General features: G+C 32.6%; 1 protein-coding gene across 13 annotated transcripts in view; it reads left to right on the top strand.

Annotated features, from left to right (window-relative positions):
• NRXN1 (neurexin 1) overlaps positions 1-25,356 on the top strand; it is a 1,357,693-nt gene that overhangs the window by 626,810 nt on the left and 705,527 nt on the right. For all 13 annotated transcript variants that reach the window (XM_051975251.1, XM_051975247.1, XM_051975246.1 and 10 more), the window contains 3 exons: positions 11,082-11,204; positions 20,456-20,837; positions 22,340-22,530. In XM_051975251.1, coding sequence (XP_051831211.1) covers positions 11,082-11,204; positions 20,456-20,837; positions 22,340-22,530 — 696 coding nt within the window. The remainder of the gene's footprint in view (positions 1-11,081; positions 11,205-20,455; positions 20,838-22,339; positions 22,531-25,356) is intronic.

Below are 25,356 nucleotides of genomic sequence, written 5' to 3'. Positions count from 1 at the left end.
TCTCTTCATACAGCACCAAAGCAAATAACCTTCAAGAACATGCACATAGCCAGCTATATTTTTTGTCTTTCTCAATGATGTTTTGGAGTTATGCAGAAACACCATGAGACAAGTATTTATACTGGTACTTTTATAGCCCTCTATTTCTTTCATCTCTTTATAACCAGTATGTTTTCAACTTAAAAGAACAACCTAAGAAAACATTAAACATTTAGTATATGACTTTTCATATCTGACATGATAGGTGTTAAATGAGAGTATAAAGTTAAAAAAATAAAAGACTAGAAATAAAATTGTACAAAATTCTTACAAATTGTAACAAAGCAGTTTAACAAATTGTAAACAAAATTGTTATAAAAATAAAATTGTACTAAGAGTATAAAGTTAGTAAAAATAAAGTCACAGTCCAAATATTTCCTTTCATTGAAATTAGACTTTTGAAATCTACTTATTTAAACTTATGAAACATAGACTGGCAAAAGAAGTATATTTTAAAACTTTCTCTTAGCAATATATATTTTTTATTTTATGTTTATTTACAATGGTGTAAATATGGTGTTCAGAAAGGGTACAATATTTTTAAATGTTATTTTTTTCATGTTGGTAAACATTTATTGTTGAAATATTTATCTTGATATGGCATAAATCGGCACAATCAATATCAAAGCCATGAAGCAAAAATGGGTTTCAGGATAATATATAGCAAATTATTTCTCTATCATTTAAGAAAGTTTAACTACAAACTATTTAATTAGAAGTGATTTATATCATTCTGAATTCTAACTTTTCACATCTAAATTCCTGATGCCATCATACATTTTGGACTTACCCATACACATGCATGCACACATTCACAAAAAAAGACTTTTTGACAGACTTTAAGAGGAAAAGATATAATTAGAACTGACAGAAAAAAATAAGTCCTCATGGGATATTTCCATAAATCCATCAAATTAAAATCTATTAAACATGTAATAAATGCCAGGGCATTTATTACCTGAGGTAGTTTGTCGTATTAGCAGGCTGACTTCAGAGTCAAGAACTGTATTCAAGTCATTCTTCTGACACATACTAGCTCTATAAATATGGCAAGTCTCTTAACCCTTGTATGCTCAAGGCAACACAATACAAGTATAAATTACAGAGCTGTTCATCTGAATCTGTCAAGAGGGTTTTCCACACCAACAAAAATGACAGGTATGCAACAATTGTTTTAAACTTAAATTAAAATCTTATATTTTTATAGATATTCTCCATAGGCATTAAATATATATTAATATGAAGATGAATCTGATAGCCTTTCCCCAAAAATCTAAGGTAATTTATTTCATTTGCCAATGTCCACATTGCTGAATTTGAAATCTATGAAATGAGAATCTATTGTAGTTTTTGCTTAGCTGAATGAAGCCTATTATTAAAAAATCATCAAGAGAAATGGAATATTTTTCATCTACTGCCTAGGTCTCCTTAAATACTAAGAAACATTTTCCCCTAATACATGATACCCACAAAAAATCTGTGTAGTCAAATCAATAAAATTAAATGAGCATCTACTGTGTAAAAGGCACCAATGTGCTGGAAGGTTGTAAATGATAAAATTGTTCCTGAATTTATAATATAACTTGGAAGTAAAAACAAAAACTTTTAGATGTTTAGATAATAGCATAACATTTAAATATAATTCCCATAATCCATCAGTGAACAAGTATTTATTAAGATCCTACTATGTATCAAAAACTATACTAAGTTCTTAGGGTACAAAGACAGAAATAATCTCTGTCCTCAAGAAGCTTATATGATATATTTGAGAGATTGTGTGTATGTGTGTGTATGTATGTATTTATATGTATATATATATATATATATACATATATATATCTCATAACATATGCATGTTAAATATGAGACATTTTATGGTAAGGCTACAGCAGTTGAGGGGATCAGAAAAGACCTCATATAGCAAGGCTGTGTGTTAGCTGAGTTATGAAAAAAACTAGGTACACTCAAAAGAGAAGCGTGATGAGGGATTTCTTTCAGATTTGGGGAATAGTCTTAATAAAGACAGAGAGAGGAGGTATAGATTAATATAAAGGAAGAATGAGACAGCCACTTTAACCAGATTGGAGAGGAAATGATGAAAAAGTATAATAGTACCATCTGTATCATTTATTGCTAAGTGAATAGTATACAGGATTTACACAATTTGTTAATAATTTTAGATATAAATGCTCATATTTTCTGTTTAACCAAATATAATATGTATAAACAAATATTCAATATATATAGGAAGCAGAATACCTCATCAGCACTATTTATTTCGCTATTTCATGGATTCTTAACTATTTTTTGTATATCATGGTAGTCTAGTAAAAATTAGGGACCCTCTTTCAGAATAATGTAATAATAATATCCAATTTCATAGTGTTTCCAAAGAAAACTACTTTTATTTAAATATATTTATTTATCTTGTTTTAAATTCATAGACTCTCAGGTTAAGAACCTCTATTCTATTTGCTAAAAGAGAAAAGTCAACCATGCTCTGATGTTGACATTTAGAACAGTTCTTAAATACTGAATTTCATCCAGGCTGGGGATTAGTTGGACGAGAATTGGGACAAGGAAAGAGGAAAGACTGCTTCTGGTGACTTGTTCTTTTACAGTTGGTTAAATTTCCTTGTCAATAAGGACTTTACATCACTAAACCCCAGGTTAGGATTGACACCTTGCTTGGCCAGCTGGAGAGGTTAAAAGACTTCACAATCACATCACTTTTACCCTCGGGGGCTGTTCCATTAAGTCTAAACAGCATGGGGAAGGTGACCCAGCTGTGTTTGTTACATGGATAAATGGGGAATTTTGCCGCCAGCCCTGTCTGACCTGCCTGCCACCATTTCTGGTTGCTGAATTCATAAGAGAAATTTAAGATGTATGCAAACACAAACAGTGAGCTCTGATAATGTTTGAAAAGCATAAAAGACAACATTGAAAATGCTATTTATATGTCACTCTAATTCTAGATTTAATTTGCAATTAAATCTCTTTAGCTTATTTGGAAAATGTAAATAAAATAATCTTACTCGGCATAGTGCCATACATTGAGAGAGAAAAAGGAGAAGATAAAAGATGGATTATAAAACCCAAGTCATAATTATGATTCCTCTCCTTACTTGTTCCATTTATTCTGATATTTTAAAGAATGGGGAATTTTACAAAAAAGTCAGGAAAGAAATGACAAAGAAATATTGCAGAGGGAGGAAGAAAGAATTAAAACAAAGAGGCAATCCATCCTACCAGAAACCATCCTCCTATCATTGACAGGTAGGAAGTGCTCCCGCCAGAAGAGATGACTCAGGCATCAAACAGTGGTACCTCTTGCTCCGGTTTCCCCTTGTCATCGCATGTCTCATCATAGTCGCAATGGCAATGCTTGTCACTAGCTTCTTCTTGCATCTCAGCTCCCAACCAAGAGCTCTTTTGTCCTTGAAATCACCCCAATAGATGCAGTTTTCCATTACTTGAAAATGCTGCTATAGTTATTTCCCTCCTTTCAAAACGTTCCTACCCTACATTCACATATATGCACATGTATGCATGTGTATACATGCACATTAAGATCTAACATTTGATCAAAATTTAAGACAAGCTCCTAGGGAAATCTAATAGTTTCAAAGAAGAATAATTATCTTGTCCAGGCTCACATAGACTATTAGTGACAAAGCTGGCCTGGGGATTTACCGACTCTAGTGCTCTATGACACTGTCCTTCCATATCATGTACGTATTTTAGGATTTTGACTATTCAGTATGAAAGCTTGCAAGGAAAGCCATAAAAAAAGGAAAAGAAAATATAATATAACCAGGAACAATATAACTTAGTGAGAGAAACAAAGTCTAAAAACACTGTCCCAATTCTAAAGAGCTGTGAATCTGGTTTTATAATTCTTGGAATTTCCACTAAAGCACTAAGCTCAATTTGTGTGTGTGTGTGTGTGTGTGTGTGTGTGTGTGTGTGTGTGTGTGAATTGGGTAAGTTGCCTTAACCTTAAAGGCCTTTGTTTCTTCATTTGTTTAATTAACTAGGTTAATATTATATAGGCCTAGGTGATCTCTTTGAGTCCTTTTAGTACTAAAATTCTATGCTTTAGACACTTAGCTAAATTACCCAGTTCTTTGGTAAAAAATTGATGAATTTAACAACATAACCAATAATTTTTTTATTCAAATGAAGCAAAGGTGTGTAAGTTTCATCATTTCAGCTCAGTTCTGCGACCATTTGTTAAAAACCTGAGGAAGATACTGAGATCAATTGGATTTGATATTATCCTGAATGGCCTTTTAACACAATAGAATAGCTGATATACAAAAGTACTGAATGCAAATGCTTATAATACAAAGTAAAACAAAACTGCACTAGTGAAAAAGATGATCACATTGTTTGGTTCTTATAAGGTCTATCTATGTTTGTCAAAAAGTATAGCATAGAAGAAAAAATAACTCTGGATTTGGAGTCAGAGGACTTTGGTTGAGAATTTGCTATGCTATTCTCTGTCTTAGGCAAGTCACTCCCTTCCCTCTCCCAAAAAGTCTCAAATCCCTGTAAAATTTATTAAATGATTTGGTTGCCCTAAATGATTTAAGGTTGCTTATAGGTTCAAATCCTATCTTTTTTTTTTTTTTTTGCCAGTGACAATTTTGTCAACTATATTTTAAAAATGTGAATGGAGAAATAACTTTTAGTGTTTATTTATAGTTTTTTTGTATATATAATAGATATCCACATATAGATGTATTCTTTAATTATTACATCTATATATAGCTAAATATTATATATCATATTAATTATATGTTTGATAACATGAGGATATATATATCCACATATTATACATTTATATGTGTGTTATATACATACATATATAATGTTTATAAATGGTATATCCTTATATGACATAAGGATCTTAATACATTCTAACTTAGATACTTAAAGTCCAAGTATCCTTATATAGTATGTGTATATATGTATATGTGCATACATATGTGTATCTCTATCTATATCTCCTTCTATAGTATAACATGAAGCATAAAACTGTTTTGAGTTTCTAGGTAAATAAATACACACAAGTCCCTTGCCTAATAATTCCTTTTCCTTTCTGCTTCAGAATTTAAAGATTTGTGGTAGTGGTTTTCATTATTTCGGTGGAGTCTCAGTGTCCAGTAGTTGGGCTTAATCCCAGAATTGTTCTCCTATCCTTGTCCAGACAAAACAGATTTGACAAAATACCTGAGCCTGGAAAATTCTTGCCTGGATTCTACATTTGGATTATTGACTGATAAATTCCATCAAAGCTGACAGCTTGTCAGCTATCTCATCTTAATTGGCTTTGAGCTGCAGAATCATTTTATTTCTGTAACTGAAAGGTGAAGAGGATTAAAAGCCTTCCCTAAGGCAGATTCTGGATTCCAATTTTTTAGTTTTCCCTTGGCAGGGTCATAAGCAAAATTTATAACCAATACACTTTGCCAAGTTCCAGTGACCTATCAGGCAATTAGCTTTATACAAAGAGACAAACATAAAACTGTACTTTGAAGAATGAAAATCCAATTGTGGACAAATATCTATGGCCTATAACCAAAAACAGGTAAATTAAACAACTTTTTAATTTATCCCAGAAATGTATCATTTGAATTCTTAGAATAGAGAAACAAAATACAAGATTACAAATGCCATTTCTCTGAATGACCCTCTCACATTAAAGAGGATTAAGTATATTTAATTAAAATGGCAGGAAGAAGTGTAGGATTTGATGATAGGGCAAGTTTGATATGAAAGGAAAGTTGAGATGGAGACTTTCTTCTGCCTCTTTTTCTCATCAGCCCCTTCCTTTAGTAAGAAAAGTTTATTCTACAAAATCTACTGTTGTTATATAGTTTATAGTGAATCTAGTTTAATAGATTAATTTAGCTGAAAAATTTTATCTTTTCATAAATTAAAACTTTTTCATACTTTTAGAAGAAGGAAATAGTGTTGAATTTAAACAGTCACTCACTATAGGTTTCAAATCCTCGCTCTATTATATTTGCTACATATATGATTTTGATCAAATGTTATCTGGGTATCAATTTACTTATCTATAGATTGGGCTAAGTTACCCATAAGACTTCCTCTATCCATAAATCTGTGGTTAATGGTGGATAAGTCATTCAAATAGAATCTTTACCTTGTCTTATTTCACAATACAAAACTGAGATCCATCTATTTAAAGAGCAAGGTTAGTAGTGTGATGGATAGAGTACCAGACCTGGGATGAGGAAGACTCATTTCCCCAAATTCAATTTTAGCTTCAGACACTAGCTGTGTGACCCTTAGCAAGTCACTTAACCCTATTTGCCTCAGTTTCCTCATCTGTAAAATGAGTTGGAGAAGCAAATGGCAAATCACTTCAATATCTTTGTCTCCTCCCCCCAATACTTTAATAATTATCCACTGCCTATTTTACTCATTTAAATCTCTAATTCTGACACTATGAGCACCAGTATTATGAATTCACCCTATTAGATACACCTGGAGGAGATGATTTATAGATAGGAAAACTTCAATTTAAATACTCATCATCATTTATTGGATGATGGATGCCTTAAGATATCATAGCTTTTAATCCACTATGCTATGTTGGAAAACATGAGTTCAAGTCTTGCCTCTAATATGTGTTGGCTGTGTCATTCTGGGCGAGTCACTTAACCTCTGAGTGTTCCAGACAATTCATACTATAAATTAGAACAGTTCCCTACACTAGTGAAATCAGAGATCTGATTCAAACAACAAGAACTGAGCAACAATCCTGTGCTATATTGTATTTTGAGGTTCATGTGAAATATGTCAGGCTGTTTTAGTCATTGTTATTAAATTTAACTCCCCTAACCAAAGGTAAGCTTTACCTTCCTGTATATACTGTAGATGCTTCTAATTAATTCTTTTTCCCTGTTTCCCTGAGATAGTCACATGTAGATAAATCAAAACACAAATAGCTAGCAAAACATTAATAGAATGTCATTTTAGTGTCCTTGATGGAGCTAGGTAATGCATTGGATAGAGTGCCAAGTTCAGAGTCAGAGATCAAATCTAGCCTCAGATATCAACTAGCTGTATGACTCTAGGCAAGTCATATAAGCTTTGTTAGCCTTAATTTTATCATCTAAAACATGGGTAATAATAGCACCTACTTCTCAGGGTTTCTATGAAGATTAAGTAAGATAAACTTGTAAAACTCTTAGCATTGTGCCTGACACATAGTAAGCTCTATACAATTATTAGATGTTATTATTATTAATCATTTCTCCAGGTATCTCTTTCATGAGCTAGTGATTATTAAAATAGCATACCAATAGTCCTAGAACTTTTCTTAAACATAGAATTTTAGAATTCAAAAGAAATCAAAATGATTTAATACAAGCAGTTTCAAAATTCAGTCCTGATATCCCTGAAGCTTCTCAGACACCAAAAAGTTTGAGAATTGCTAAACTAATCCAAATCCCTGACTGAACAAATAAGAAAACGAGGCTGAGTGAGTTTCTGTGGCTTTCCAGGGGTCATTTAAATTAATCAGTGGCACAACTAGGACTAAAGAATTGTTCTATAAATCTAGGCCAGTTAGTTTCATCTCTCAGTTTCCTCATCTAAAAATTAGGTGATTGGATTAACCATCTCTAAGGTTATTTGCAGCTCTAAATAGATGAAACATCAGGATGACTTCTGTGTTTTGGAGTAGTGGAGAAGCAATGTATTATATAGCTTCCCATGAATATTGTAGAATATTTAAAATAATAAATGAAAATATGTTGAGATATTCCAAAAAGACCCAATGGAGATAGAAAGATATTGCTAAAGATTTTAAGGGTGAAACTAAAATTTGAAATTTCAAATGGCAAATATAAAGTAAGAGAGTGAGTCAATCAATAAGTAATCATTTATTAAGTGTATAAGGTGCATCAAGAACAGTGCTAAATCCTGAAAATACAAAAAGAGGAAGAAGATCGTACCTGCCCTTACGGAACCTACAATCTAATAAGAGAAAAATTTAAGAGGTAGGTCATCTTTCCCTAATAATTATAGATATTCACCTCTGCAAATTATCTAACATTCAGTCCAGGTTAATTTAAACAACAGTAAATCACCATTCCCCTACCACAGTAATTTGATTAAACAAACATTTTTTTTCACTATTTAGAATAAGCATTTTAGCCTAGAAAGGACCTTGGAGATCACTAAGTATATACCCTTATCATTTATACAACTGATCTTTTTGATTGAAGTAACTTGTTGACAGTTACCACAGATAATTAATGGCAATTCTGATTCTAGAAAACAAATGAGAACTGTTGCATCTTGGTCCTAGATCCAAACATTTAAATGGACAAGGACCTTAGAGATCATTAAGTCCAATGCAATTTCTTGACTCTATCTATTGGCATTTTCTTATCAAATAAATGTCCTCAGGAAGACTTAATAAGAGAAGAAGAGAATCTGAAGTCAACCCACAAAATTTTTTAAAATGAAATGAGCATTTGTAATTCTGTAATTGCAGAAAATGTTATGTGTCACAAATAGGACTTTATGACTTTACTGAAAAATCAACAAGGTTGTATTAACATGGTTATAACGTTCTAGCCTTAATACATTTGTTACTTGACAAATAAGCAAAAAATAGTGAGAGGTATGAAAAATTATTTCAGAAGTAGATATTTCTGAACATTTTCTCCACTGCAAAAAAAACTAATGTTTTATTTCATATGTCAAAGTGGAAAATGACCCCTGTTGCTACTGGTAAGCTGGAAAGTTGTAAAATATTTTTTTTTACATTGTTGAAAGAGAAAAGATTTCTTTTGATCTAACAGCCAATACTTGGGACTTGATCTAAAAACATTTTAATTTCTCCTTTGCTTAGTGGCTCCCTCTGGTTAGGTAGTAATCAGTCTCTCAAAATATGGTCTCTGAAAGTGTTTTTATTGAACTATCAATCACTATATATATTTATGCTACTGCATTTCTTTATTTTTAATCAGAGGAGACATATCCTACATAAGCTAGGTAGTTTATTTGATGCACTGTGGGAGTAAACAGGCAATTCCATCCCTGAATGTCTAACCTCTATCATTCTTGTAGCCAAAGCTTCATTAGTAGATCACTAACAACAGAAGTACTGAAGAAAATAGAACTATTAGCTATTCTTAAAATAGCAGCTTCAAAATCAAATGTAATGGAGCCAGCTAATCTAGGATCAGGAAACCTATAGAACTTAAAACAATAACTATTCATGTCTGACTCCTTTACTATAGAATCTCTCTTTTCTTTTATTGTTAGATCTTCTCTTTTTTCTATTATATGCTTTCTTTCCCATCTTCCTTGTCTTTGGCAGGTGCTTTATGCTTCTATTAGGTATTACTGATGTTAGAACTCGTAATATAGATTTAGAGATACAAGTAATTTGAGAGATCATCTACTTCAGCGTTTCATTCTGCAGATGAGAAAACTGAGGCAAAATCTCAAATGGAAATGGAAGTCAGGTCCACTGATTCCATGTCCAGCCCTCTTTCTAAAATACTACATCCATAATAAATCAACTAAATAGCATTCAGAGACAACTTATCCTACTCTTAATCTTATCAATTAAGCAAATATATTTGCTGGTTGAAACCCAATAGGTGTATTTCTTGAACCATTTTTATGAGTCATAAAATTTGAGAAATTTATAAAATCCTTTTGGAATTGATTAGAAGGGGACTTAAATTCAAAACAACAGTAAAAATGTTTTAGCTTATGATTAATAGGCTGCAAAGTTTGGTCACTTTTTAGTGGATAATTGCAATCTTGCCCCTTAATTTGGAAGAATTGGACTAAATGTTTAATGTTTCTTTAATACCATTTCAATATTTTGTACATTCCAATTATTAACTTATAGAGACAGAATGGAATTGTTGATAGTCTGAAGTCATAGTTCATATCCCACCTCTTAAACTTATTAGTTAAATGACTATGCACAAGCCTTTAAGTTCTATGTACCTGACAACTCCCTATGTCTTATAGACTTCTCAGTACTGAAATTCCAAATTCTTCTCTCTTTGGTTATCATTTCTCCATAACACTGACAGTTTGCTTTCTCCATTCCAAGAGTATTTACGAAAATGCCATTTAATTTCTCCCTAGACTTACAGGTTGAACAGCTTTCTAACCCAATTATGTTTTTTAGCTTCTTTCATTTTTCCAGTAACCAGGGAAACTTGTCTTTCTGCAATTCTTGAAGATCATTTTATTAAACCTCTATTTCTTTTTCCCTTCTTTTACAAATGTCAGTTTTTTTCCCCTCTCCTCACTGAATATAAAGTTTGTGGCTATCCCAGTTCTCCCTCAGTACCCTTACACAAAGAGAATATGTAGGTTTAAAATAAATAGAAAATATTAATTTCAGCTTGGCTTTTCATTTAGTTTCAGAGACAAAAGTAGTATAGGGTATGTCAAAAAATAACACAAGAAACCCAAATTGAGGAACATTAAAGGAAAAATAAGTGCAATAAGAGACAATTCTCAATAAGTTATTTTCAACTCTCTGATGGATAGGATAAAATCTGAACAATCCAATTCCAATCCCCTGATGAAAATTAGAGATTAAAATTTGAAAGAAAAGTATGAACCATGAACTATATTTTTATTAAATATGTTATAACTGAATATTGAAAAAATCTATGTATAAATATGGAAACCTTCAAATTCAAATTAAATAACATATTGAATTGTGCCTATTTATGACAACTTGATTTCCTACCTTATTTTAGATCAAAACCTAATGCTAAAGGTACTTCTAAAATGGTTATAACTATATGTTGAAATGTAAGTTAACTCAACATTTTTCTTGCTTGCTATAGTTCTAAACATGTTCTAACATTGGTCCAGCGAATCTCTCTTTCTCTCTCTTTCTCTGTCTCTCTCTCTCTCTCTATCTCTCTTTCTCTCTCTCCACCTCTCTCTTTCTGTGAGGTTCATTTGTTAACTGATTTAGAGTTTCCATAATGACTGTTTGGCATATCCTACAGGCAAAGGTCCCGAGACCCTTTTTGCTGGCAATAACCTCAATGATAATGAGTGGCACACAGTACGTGTGGTTCGAAGAGGGAAAAGTTTAAAGTTAATGGTGGATGACCAGCAAGCCATGACAGGTAAGTTGTATCACTCTGCCCCTGCTAATCTCCTGAGGCATCTCTATCCTGTGCCTTCTGATCATGATTTGCGACTGACAGCTGCCTGGAATACAACAGGATTCAAGACAGGAAGAAACTACCCATGATTCATTTCACTTAACTTCCTATAAATAGGATCACTTTATTAGAGGGATTAGATGGATATTTTACCTCAACAAATCAACACAAAGTTATATTCATATTTGAATAAAGTAAATATTAATTATATTTGCAGATTAATACCAATTATGGAGGTATTTTATAATTTTTAAGTGTAGTAACTAATGTATGTTTGAGGAATTGGGGAAGAGAATTGAATTTTCTTTCTATAATTTGTTTTTTACATCATTACATATTCTTTAATTTATTCTTTAAAATGAATTAAAAGTATGCCAAAATTTATAGACAATGACACTATTTACCCATGGAGATGTCTCCAGTCCATGTATATCAAAAGAGTTGGTTATGAAAAAGAAAAAATCTAAAATCAGAACCTATGGTTCAGATCCTATATTAATCACCAGCTTGTGTGATTCCACTACCATCTCAAGACCTCAGTTTCCTTATCTGTGAAATTACAGTCTAATTAGGATGAACATTAGAAATTATATCTATAAGTTGGAAAATACTTGGAATTTCAAACACTTTAAGGGTACTAAGAATAAGAAGAAAAATTAGGATTTCATCCTTGCTACTGAAAAAAAAAAACAATTACCTTATCTACTGGTGAAAGAGCACAACATTTGTTACTCAGTACAATTCTAAAGGTGGTCCTACTATGGTAAAGGAGTGAACTAACCTCATTTCTTATCAAGAATGGATTGATGGATATATCAAAATTGATTTGCATAGGACTCTGTCAGATCAGCAAACCGACAATGTCATGCTAATCAATGAAATGTATTAAAAAATCAGTCTATAAATTCTATAATTTTCATAATAATATCATATACATGATCCATTTTCTTCTCATAGAAAATCTTTCAATTTGGTAAAACAAATGGAGACGACAAGTTGACTGGAACAACAAGGTGACCAAGTGAATAGAATACTGGGCTTGGAGTCAGAAAAACTTATCTTCCTTAGTTCAAATCTGACTTCAAATACTATGAGCTCTTTGACTTTCATAAGTTACTTAACCATGTTTGCTTCAGTTTCCTCATATATAAAATGAGCTGCAAAAAGAAATGGGAAGTCATTTCAAAAACTTTGCCCCCCAAAAAACTCCATTTGGAGTTATGAAGAGTCAGACACAAACAACTGAACAAAACAAAAAACCAAATGTTTTTCTCCCATTTTTGAATAATTTAACAAAAATTCAGAGGGTTGTAATTATATTTTTCTGGGTGGACCTGATTAGCAAATGGCAGAGGGAGGTATAAAATCTATGTTTTATAATTCCTAACTTAATCTGTAGCTTCTCGACCAGCTTTGGTCAGGATGGTGGAAGACCTTAAAAAATAGATAGCTTTTAGGAAAGAAGAAAGGACAGAGACATGTTCTAGGTGACAGAAATTAGTATGCACAAAGGCATCAGGATGCACATACACAAATCACAATCTGGAAGCAGTGAACAAAATACTAGTGATAAACATATGAGCTTGAGAACAGAGCTTAATCCCACAGCTCATGTGTAAGGATTTTTCATTAACATCAGATGTATGTGAGTACTTAAATTTCCTTTTTGGTTGATGAAAAAAAAGCCCCATGACCTTTTTTTTTTTTCCAAAAGAAATTTCCAATACAAACATTAATGATAAGGATGAAATGGCAAGGCCTAAGTGAAGAAATCAAGAACTGACCTGTTTTCTGCCTTGAGTTTTTTCTTCTGAGAGACCTAGATAGAAACAGGGAGATAGAGACAGAGACAGACATAAAAATGGACAGACAGAGACAGAGACCCAGAGAGAAACACAGAAAGAGAGAGAGAGAGAGAGAGAGAGAGAGAGAGAGAGAGAGAGAGAGAGAGAGAGAGAGAGAGAGAGAGAAAGAGAAGAAAGAGAGAAAGGAGGGAGGAGAAAGAAAAATAATTCTTTAAGTACTACTATGTTCCAGATAATCTGCTAAACATGAGAGTACAAGTAAAAATATGACACAGTCCCTACTCTCCAGGTTGTCATACTAGAATTGGGGAAGATAGAAGAAAATTCATTTTTAGGGCAGATAGAAAGAAATGTTAAAGGTTCAACAACAGATTGAATGACAAGGCCCAGTAGTTCCTACCCTATATAAATATATCAGATAGTACTGCCAGGAGACAAAAAGAATAGAGACAAGGCAGATGATAAAGCTGTGCGACCCTCTATGTCACCAGAAGAGTAAAGTTATCAATCCCATCTCATCCAAGATAGGTGGACAGTCGAGCAGCACTAGTGGAGAAAATCAAGATGGTGTCAAGTTTTTCCACCACCTGACTTCCAGAGAATGAAAGTTTTGGCTCTGCCAGATAAAATTTATTTTAGAGTATTTAGAGCTGGAAATGACTGTAGAGATCATCTGGTTCAATCCCTTCATTTTACAGATGAGGGAACTGAGACCTAGAGAGATTAAGTGAAATGCTCAAGGTCATACACCTAGTAAGTAACAGAGAGATGAGATTTAAACCTCAGTTTTCTGCTTCAAAATCCTGCCCTCTTTTCATAACGCTAGGCTACCTTCAGTCATTCAAAGCCTCAACTTTGTGGGCATTTCCTCTCCCTTCCCATCTCCCTATATCAGACGTTACATACCATTTACTTTCTCTCTCCTCTTATTTCTATCAAGAAGTGCCTTTATATCCTTCTGTAGAGATATCTAAAACTCCCCAAAGATTGACTCCCCTCAGGGTTATTTACATTTTTGAAGCATATTTTCTTCTATTTATTTTCTTAAGATTAAAAAAAAACCTTTTTATTTTCAAAATATATGCATAGATAATTTTCAACATTCATCTTTGCAAAACTTTGTGTTCCAAATTTTCTTCTCCCTCCCTTGCCCCTCCTCTCTCCCTTAGACAGCAAGTAATCCAATATATGTTAAACGTGCAATTTTTCTATTTATATTTCCACATTTATCATACTACACAAAAATCACATCAGAAGGGGAAAATGAGAAAGAAAACAAAAAGCAAGCAAATTGTTTACATTTTTAAAATAAGGATCAACACCTTCAGTTAAAATTTCAGAGTTCATTTCAACTGTATATCATATACTGTCCAATTTTTGACTGTCATGGCCCTAGTTTCCCCTAGACTTTTTATTTTTTTAGCTTTTCTCATATTCAGCTTTCTCTCCCCATCCCTTTCTAATTTTGTTTCTTTCTTTCTCCCCAATATCCTTTCTCTCACTATTGCCCTTCTTATTCCATAATAACCAAATTCCTCTTTTGTGAGAAGTTCGTGAAACTGTTCTGCACAGATATTTTGGCTCAATAAATTATTGGTTAAGGTTGTCAAAATTATGGACAAAACTGCCAGGAGGTACAGTTCCTTAAGACTTGGTCTTTCAGATCTCCTACATTTAATGTGAAATGAAGAAAGGAGCTTGAGATCCCAAGAGCAAAGGTTAACAGGGCATGGATTCTAGGCATGAGGGCAGTTTGTGTGAAGGCACAGAGGCAAGAGATAGAATATTGAGCCTGAAGAGCAGTAAGCAGATCAGTCTAGCAGAAACACAGTGTATGAGGTAGAATCCTGTTAATTCATTCTAGAAAGAGGTGGGAGCCAAATTGTAAAGGGTTTTAAATGCCACTAAAAGTGGGCATGAATCCAAGCTGTCGAGGATATAATTTTGAAGCCAAGGAATGTTTTTCCTTGAGATAAAATTAGGCCTTACCATTTAATTTTCAAAGTGAATGTGAATGAAGCCTAAACCTAAATGCCAAAAGAATTTTGATTTATCTTTTCCTAACCTGGGCTTATTCCAGTATGCTTTAATACTCTTACCAAGCAAGTCCTCTCCTCATTCTTATTTCTCATTTTGAATTTTTAAGTTTCCTTAACTGCCTGGGATTAGTCTGAGTGGGTAAAAGTAATGTTTGATTAATAAAGAGTCCCTTCAGTCATGAGTCAAATTATAAAGGCTGGCAGATACTTCAGTTAACATGCAATCTTAGAAGCTGAAATATCAAACAGAGGGGCTCTTTTGGATTTTCTGTACTGCTTTTCTAAGAAATACTGAAAATCAAAATTCATATAATCAGAGTATGTAGGTTAATAAGGATATATATATTGAATAAACTGTCTTAGATAATAGGGTAAGAAAAAATTTTCCCTCAACTCTGTGCAATTTAGGTCATGGACATTGTAAATATTTTCCTGTTGGTTCAATCTTCTATCAATTGAATCTTCACAGCTCAGTGCTCATATGGATCAAATTTTGAAGCGATGAGACTGATCAGTCAGGCTCTTCAAACATTTTGATTCACAGATCATAAATCAGGATCCACTTTTGTAGTCTCCAAAACTCTTTGTTGAATGTAGAGGTAGGACAATGCAGGGAATGATGTACTGGACCTGAGTTTAAATACTGATCTGATACTAATTGCTTCTACAGTCAAGTTTTTATTCTCTTAGATATTCAGTCTTTATCAATAAAATAGATATGACGATTGTGTCCCCTACTTTATAGATTAAATATATAGTAGAGTAAAGATAAAATTACTAAGGAAAAAAGGTTCAATCTTCTAAACCTTGATTTTTTAAGTGATGCATACTAATTGATCAACAAAAAGGGAACAGATCTCCTTAGCTTAAGCCTGGATTCCAAACACAAGGAGAAACTGACTTTTATACATTAAAAACAATTGATCAAATAAGACCAAATAATTAGGAAACAATACAACAATAGATAATATGATTTCTAATTGCAGTAAAGATTAGGACTTTTCAAATTGGGAAGAAGAATTAACAGATATAATTCCTTAAATTCAGAAAAAGAAGTGTCCTATTTTCCCTTAAGGTCTGCAAAAAATCAAAGGAATATGAAAACAATAACTAATTGATCAATATGGAAACAGTTTTCAGATAAGATATTTGGGTTGCTTGAGGGATGTACAATTGTAAGAAAACTCCTTGTATCAATCTTGGAATGTAACTTCGTTTCTGAGCAACATAACATGGGTCCTTGTTTAAAATCTCAAAGCAGCAGGAAGAAATGGCCCAGTTTCCTAGTCATGCAGGGCTAGGTTCAAACACTATAATAAAATTTTCTCCCAATATCCATTATTAAATAAACTTTTTCACAAGACAGAAATTGGACTAGCCCATAATTGAAGAGAAACTAAGCTAACTCCAGAATTGAGATACAAGATGGAGTCAGTGTGGTTCATTAAATTCTCACAATTAACTACTTGCTTTCCTAATTCCTTCAATTTCCTCAAATGTCAGTTATAATTATTGCTCTGGGTTATTTCTGATGAGTCTGCAAGCAATCTTAAATTATCCACCATCATAAACAACTAAACTGAGAAAAGAAAGAGGAAAACACCACACTTTTGTCACTTTATTCTTACATTACATAAATTTAGAGATTACTACCTTTTCATGGAAAGTCTTTTTTTTTTTTTTAAGTAAAAGTAACAATACAGTGACCTCAACTGAAATTGTATGCAATCTTTCAAATATATAGAAATATTTACTTATCCATTTTTTCAGTTAACATAAATATATTTTCTTTCCCTCCCAATCTCCTTCTCTATCCTATTGGGGGGTGGGGAGGAAAAAGGAAGAAAAACAAATTTCTTGTAACTAAGATGCAGTCAAGCAAAACAAATACTCCAAATGGCTTAACTCCATATTGAGTCCAAATTTTGACTCCTCAAATGCACAATCCTTCCTGGCAGTTAAAATATTTGTTGGAGGTTAATGCAGTGAATGAATCTTGTGAGATGTCAATCTGTGGAAGATCTAGCACTTAGCATAGTGCCTAGTATATAATAAGTACTAAATGTTTAATAATTATTGATTAATCCACTGTAGTTTACAAAGGAAGCTGAAAACTGTCAGAATATAAGATCAGGGAGGAAGAGTCATCTAATTTAGTTCAATAAACATTTATTTTTTCCTTTTCTTTGTTTAAAGCAGTATGACATGTAGAAAGAAAACTTGAAGTCAGAAAGACCTGGTCATGTTAAGCCAGACCTCTCATACATGCTAGTTATGTGACATAAGGCAAATCATATAACCTCTTTGTATTTTAGGATTTTCTAAAATTAGAAATTTTTGAACTATTACCAATTATCAATTTTGAACTGAATTTTTAATTCAAAATTGAATTTCAACATAATTGTTTTCTTTTGTACTCTTTGTTATGTTATTTTATGTTTTTAAAAAACTTATTCTGAGAAAGAGGTTTATAGGGTTCATCAGGCCACTGAGGGCCCATCACATAGACACACAGATACAGATACAGACACACACACACACACACACACACATACACAAAGAGAGAGAAAAAGAGAGAGAGTTAAGAATTTCTGCAAGACATTTTTCACTACTTATATTGGCTATCCTGGGAGATAGGACCCAAAAAACTTTGTAGAAACAATCACAGGTTAAGTCTCTAAAAAAAGAGGAGCTGAAGGGATCAAGTAAGACTACAGCTAAATAAGAATCAGAAATCAAAGTTACCACACATTTTTATATTAACTTCTGAGTCCTGAATTTCATTTTTTATCTTTGCATTCCCACCACTAATCACAGGATTTTTAATAAGCAATTAATAAACCTTATTGTTTGATTGATGAAATGACAGGAGACACAAAGAGGTAGGCTACTGTTAGATATCATAATGTTAGATGGTGTGAATGTTAAAAGGCATAAGCTAACTCTTCTGAGTTGGGAGAAAATGATGGCCTGCTATTCACCACAATCTGATACTTTTAACAAACAAAAAAAGGAAAGAAGGTAAAGTAGTTTGAATGATAATAGTAATAGTTTGGTCACTGGTATAAGGGACTAGAGAAAGAATATGAAAGTTAAGTAGGAGTATATGTGCATAGGGATAGTTTTTGTTTAAATAGAGGGAGAAATTATCAGTAGTCAAATAGGCAAATTTAGTAAGATAATTTTTTTTTTATTTTGGGGAATTTTTTGCTAATAACATTTTAAAATATGGGTTTTATATGAATTCCTTTAAATATCTAGTTCTCACTATTTTCATTAAATGAAAGAAAATGTTTTTTAAGTAAATTGAAGGGATTGAATCAGAGACCTCATTACTGATTAAATAGCAGTTGGGATATCATAGAAAGAGAATGAAAGGAGAAATCTGGACAATTTGGTTCTAAACAGAACAGCACTAGCTAAGTGCCCTTGGGTAAGTTATTGAATCTCTCAACTCAGTTTCCTGGTGTGTAAAAAGAAAGGGATAAATTTGATTATACCCAAATTAACTAAATAGATTCTGTAAAAGAAGATACTATTTGTATGCAGAGAAAGAATTGATAAATAGAAGCATGTACAAGATGATTTGTTCTCATGATAACCATCTCTGGGGGGGGGGGAAGATGGGGAAGGAGTAAGAATAAAAAGTTATGTGATAACTTTATTATATATTTAAAAAGAATAGCAAATTGTACATAATAGATTTACAGTTTCATGTGCAATCGTCTTTTTTTCTTTCCTATTATGAAGATGTTTGTTTTATTTCTTAAGTTGAGGATAAAATAAATAAAATTTAAAATTAAAAAAAAAAAAAAGAAAAGTGAGGGGTTGACTATATGGTTTCCAAGGTCTTTTCACTTCTAGCATTTAAAAAATGTTAACCTGGCTAGCATATCAAGTGGAAGTTCTCAATGGAGGGTAGTCTAACACTAATTAACATTTTCATTAATGACACAGATGATGGAATAGAGTATGCTCGGTAAACTTTCCAATTATACCAAGTTGAGTGGGGTGAGTAGCACCTTGAAGAACTTGATTAGAAGTGAAAATGACTTTGAAAAGTTGGAGAAAAAACAAAATATAAACTATAATGGGCAAAGACACCTCAGAGATGTGATAATTATTTGTATAAAGGCAAGATAGGACAAGATGGCTTTGCAAGGGTCATGACTGAAAAACAATCTGGGGTCAGAATAAATCACTATGTGACTTTTCAATGCTATTATATATCTTTGTTTTTGTTTTTTGAATGATCACAACTTCATCCAGGAGTGGAAAGAAGATCATAATATCAAGGTCATTTGAAATAATTTTGCTAGTGTGCTTCATATTTGTCATTTGGGGGAGAAATATTTTGTATTAAGTAGGCATTGTTGAATGCTAATTAGATAGTCTATAAGATCTAGAACAGCGTCACTTACAGATGGAATAAAAATTTTATGTAAAAAAGTGTGAATCATTATTATTTGTTTAAAAAAAGAATAAAAGTCACACCAGACAACTGGTAAGCTTTTTAAATTTAAGAAGACTGTTTAAGTGTGTGGTAAGGAGCAGCTATTCCTCATTTCCATTGGAAATGGTAATACAGTGAAATTGCATTGAAAGGGAATCAAGTTGAAAAGTAAAACCTTGTTAAAGGGAAAGCTGGGATAAACCCATAGAAAGCTAAAAGACTGATGTTGCAGCTGCTATGGCCTCAAAGTTCTGTTTCTCTTATCATCCTTAAACTTTCTTCACCAGAATAAGCTTGCCCACAACCAGGACAGTTTGTCATTTTTTGATCACCTCCAAACTGTGCCAATGAAATTGTAACCCATCTATTCCTTATTCCCTCTCCCCTTGATATATTGTATCCTCTAGTTAGAATAGAAATCCTTTGAGGAAAAAAACTATTTCACTTTTCTTTGTATCCTTAGTGCTAAGCATATAGTTAAGCGCTTAATAAATGCCTTATCATTCATTTACTCACTAAGTTTTAGTTATTTTTTTAACTTGGACTGATAATCAAAGATTTTAATGGGACATATATAGTTAATAATGAAATTACAAGTTAATAATGTATACAACATTCACCTCCTTGTGTTGTTCCAACAATATATTCTGTTATGTGAAGACTTATAGTAACTAAACTTGAAGAAGATTATCACTAGAAATTTCACACAGAAATTGGCAAATGAAGAAGCAAGAGGAGGAGAAAAAGGACAAATAAGAGAAAAGAAGGACTTTTGTATCTAGTGCAACTTAAAAACAAGGAGGAAATGGTCCCTTATGCTCTAAAAAATTATCTGTGGTAATTTTGAAAGTGCTAATTTTTTTTTAACATTTTCTCAACAAAACACTGTAGTGATGTAATTTTTTTTCTTTCTAGGCCAAATGGCAGGAGATCATACGAGGCTGGAATTTCACAACATAGAGACTGGAATCATAACAGAGAGGCGGTATCTGTCCTCTGTCCCCTCCAATTTCATTGGCCACTTGCAAAGCCTGACTTTTAATGGAATGGCATATATTGACTTATGTAAAAATGGCGACATAGACTATTGTGAGCTAAATGCCAGATTTGGCTTCAGGAACATCATAGCAGATCCTGTCACTTTCAAGACCAAATCAAGTTATGTTGCCTTAGCTACATTGCAAGCATACACCTCTATGCATCTTTTTTTCCAGTTCAAGACAACATCTTTAGATGGATTGATTTTATATAATAGTGGAGATGGAAATGACTTTATTGTGGTTGAATTAGTTAAAGGGTAAGTGTAAATCAAATGAAGTATGGTGCAATGAAAAAAGCTTTGAAATTTGAAGTTACAGGTTCGGAGATCAAATCACAAACCTTTCTACTACCTCCATGAATATGGACAATTCACTTGACCTCTATCAAGCTCAGCTTTCTCATCTATAAGTTGCAAGCAGTTGGACTAATAATGTCCATTCCAGTTTTAATTATGTGGTCTTATAGCAAAAATAATTTTTAAATCCAAATAATAAGAATACAAATAAATAGAGTCTTCAATTTCACAGAATTCTTTTGTTGACTTCTACTTTTAGGAGAAAGGTTGTCAAGGTGATTAAACAAAAATTAGATACATAATTCTTGAAGATATGTTGAAAAAATGCTTGTTTAGGTAACATTTGAATTAGATCATTTCTGTCATTTCATATGACATTCTGTGAAGAAAAAAAGGAATTCTTTTTTTTTCTTTTTGCTCTGTGTTTTCTGATTAGCTTCCTATTTCTGAGGTCATTGGCAGATAGATATCAATCATTAGTATTACATGGAAGATGGCAATTTTTACTATAAGGCTCTTGACAGATTACAGAAGAAGGATGAGAAACCAAGGAGAAGAAGATACAAGTTAGCTAGAGATAGCTAATCAGAAAAAAGTTTGTGAAAGCCACTCTTTTCCTATAGATTCATTAACTCATTTCAACATTCATAGTTTGTCTACAATTGCTTAAGAATAAACCCAGAGATTGATTTTTGATCAGTGACCATCATTATATTGAAGGGAAATTGAATTGAAATATTTTAGAAAGATATGCAATAAGGAATTTTCAAGTTGAGTGTAAGGAGTGCTGAATTTGTAGTTAAAAGCACTGGGTTCAAGTTGTTACTTTTCACTTAATATGTAGGTTTCAACAAGTTACTTTATTTTTCTGAACTTTGATCTCCTCATATAAAAGGAAGCACCCAATATTGGTCCTCCTTGATCAAACAAAATCAAGCCCTTAATGAAATAATATATGTGGAAATATTCTACATAAATTATGCAAATGTAAAGCATTATTATTAAGTCAATTAGAAAATTAAATTGATCTGAACACCTAATTCCTCCAAGATCCTAGCTACTTAGGATTTGGCTCTATATCATAAAAGCAAGAAAAATGGAAAGATGAAAATTTGAAATTTAAGTGGAATACTGTATCTAATGCTTCAAAGACATTATAGAAATTTTTAAACTTAAAAATAGTTTCCATTATTTCACAATATAATTCTATCCAGCAAGCATTTATTATTCGTGTATCATGCATTTCATGATACTAAAAATATGATAAAAATGAAAAATAGTGTTTTCTATCAAGAAGCTTGCATTCTGCTGGATACAAAATGATCTAGTTCTCTTGGTGAAAGAATGTGGTATCTTTTTCCAGGCAATTAAAAATGTTTTTCAGCTATACAGTTTATCCAGGTATCTTACTTTATATAGTCAGAAAGCCCTTCCATTACTCACCTCTTTTATTCTTTCCTTAGGTATTTGCATTATGTCTTTGATTTGGGAAATGGTGCTAACCTCATCAAAGGGAGCTCAAATAAGCCATTGAATGACAACCAGTGGCACAATGTGATGATCTCCAGGGACACCAACAATCTCCATACAGTCAAGATTGATACCAAAATCACCACCCAAAGCACAGCAGGAGCCAGGAATTTAGATCTGAAAAGTAAGTCTACACAAATTTGGGCCCTAGTTTAAGTCTCTGCTTAAATAAGGAAATTATAAGTTCTAAGCTTATTTTTTTACTCTAGACAGAATGACTACTATTTCACTGATGGCAAGTAATTAATAATGCAACACAAAATCTTGTCTTCTCTTTTAATGTGGCAGAAATATGTGTATTTTTCATAACATGTTTTAAAAAAGCCAACATCTAGGATTGCTTACATACATGGTAAAAGTTTGAAGAGTTAGAAATAATATATTCTTCTTGATGTTAGGAGAAAAAGAAGAGTAAGTGTAAGTTTGTTGTTATTGTTTTTTGTTGATTAGTTGCTTTAAAAAATATTTCTACTGTTCTTAACATATTTGTGCTCAAGGTGGCTAATATACATAAAGTTTCTCCTCAAGCTTATTAGTACCTCCTATGAGGCCTTCCCAAATATTTACAAACCATGTGACAGAGGGTCAGAGAGCTTAGTTAATACTGCCATGTCTTTAACAGTAGACTTCACCCCTGCTGAAGAAATGACTCTTCCAACATCTGCCTTGTCAAGAAGGGAAAAATTTGTGCAGGCTTTTCTTTCCACATAGATTTCTTTGATCTTGGGAGAACAAGTCAAAACTCCCCCACTAGGGAAGGTAAGAGTGGGAAAATACATCAGAAATATGTGCTAAGAAATCCTTAGCTCAAAGACAACTTTGAAGTCAAATTTAAGTTCAGGTAAGCCTTAGCTTTTTATTAATATAAAAGAACATCCCTTTCCCCCTTCCTGAGTCAAAAGACCACCTTAGAGATTTGGATAACTGTTGAGATAAAACCAAAAGGCTCTTTTCCTTTTAAGTACTGAGAGATACTTCTTTGAGACATGGTTAAAGAAAGAAGAAAGAGAAGCAAATATTCAGCATTTAATTTGAAAACTTTATGTATATTTACAGAGAATATATCTGTCCAATATATGAACTGTGTTGTTGATGGCTCCCTACCTTTTTTCACAGAATAAGTACCGTTACTCTCAAAGTGTGTCCTATTTTTACCCACCAAGCAAAGGGTTCAGTTAAAAAAGTAAAATGCTGGTTAAAGGGGCAGATACCTTTCCTTTTTTTTTTTCCATTTCTCAAGTGCAAAAATAAGGTGTGTTTTTTTTGTTTTGTTTTGTTTTTTTATTTTCATCAACTTAATGGAAATAGTGCCTATTGTGCACATCAGTCAGGTAGAAATTGTCAAATAACAGGGATTTGGAAACTCATTCAGCTTGTTAGGTAAGTTACATGATTTGAGAGAAAAGAGAGAGAGAGAGACAGAGACAGAGAAACAGAGAAAGAGACAGAGACAGAGACATAAATAAAGAGGAAACTTCAGCAATGAGGAGCAAGGGAAAGCTTTTATGGAAGCTGCTCACATAAGTCCAGGGACTGAATGAAATGGCTGAAAAGGAAGCACTTTATAACTTTTTAAAATAATAGATGTTACATGTAAACACATATTCTGACTCTATAAGGAGAAAAGACAAAATGGTAAATATCCTCTAATAAAAAATGATCTCAGGGCCACTAGGTGGCACAGTGGATAGAGCACCAGCCCTGAAATCAGGAAGACCTGAGTTCAAATATTATCTCAGACACTTAATACTTCCTAGCTTTGTGACCCTGAGCAAGTCATTTAATCTGAATTGCCTCAGGGGAAAAAATATCCTGGGTAATTACTGTTTCAGAGAAGGAATTACCTATTTAAACCTGGAAAGGATCTCATAGAATCAAAAATCTAGAACTAAAAGTGATCATAGGATTCATGTAGTTCAATCTCATTACTTAAATGAAGAAATGTATGCTCAGTTTGGGGAAGTGACTTGTTCAAGATCACAAAGTAAGTCAGGAACAGAGGATTAAGTTTTCTCCTCTAGCTCCAATTTTAGTATCCTTTCTATTGTACTGTAACTACCTCAATTTGTCCATCAGTAATTGAGAACTAATGATAGAGGAAGCATTAAAGAAACTCTATGTAAAAGTTCTTTCTCATTTTCAAGTGATAGTTAAAAAATTCAGTGGATATCTTTAACCTGCTTTTCAAAATAAAATATGATATTTTATGACAACAAAATTATTTGGGAGCAATTATAGAGGATCAACAGAAGCAACACTATACACAATATATATGTAACATATGATTATTCACTCCAAGCTCTGAGTTTATAGAGATCAATCCAGATATTCAAAAACTATCTCAAATGCTACCTATCCCAAAACACATCATCTTTAGCTCATTACATCCCCACTAAAAATGTCTCAGAATATATACTCTATCTATATCTTCAAATATCTGACTTCCTCTAATACACATTCAGAATAATCATGAATATTGGGTATAAGACCTTTACTTTTTCTCATAGGAAATTCAGAAAACACACACAAGACTGAGAGTAGTCTACAATCAATAAAATCCTCCTTCTTTTCCAATGAATTTCTCCTTCCTTCCAGAATCCTCTCTTGTCCTCCAGACTTGTATTGACACTCCATACTTTAGGCTCCATTTGGGAAGAAAATAAATCTGTGTTTATTTTCTGGACAACCATCCAATATTACAGTAGATCTTTTATTCTCTCCAAAATTATATATAATCATTCATCTTTGTGGCACTACATGAAAATTTGTATCTCTCCTGGAAGGGAAAATGAACTTGAGATTGCTAAAGAAGAAACACTATTCCCATCGAACCTGTTCTTTCCAAATAACTTACAGCAACAGTAGAAAGTCCAGATCATTTGTTTCTTCATAGTGTAGGATCTCTTGCAACTAAAGAGAACACACGGATGTACCTCTTTCTCCCAAGAGA

The sequence above is a fragment of the Antechinus flavipes genome, chromosome 2 (assembly GCF_016432865.1).
Source record: "Antechinus flavipes isolate AdamAnt ecotype Samford, QLD, Australia chromosome 2, AdamAnt_v2, whole genome shotgun sequence".
Lineage (NCBI taxonomy): Eukaryota > Metazoa > Chordata > Mammalia > Dasyuromorphia > Dasyuridae > Antechinus > Antechinus flavipes.
Note: the sequence above shows the minus strand (reverse complement) of the source record. Positions and strands in the feature narration are given on the sequence as shown.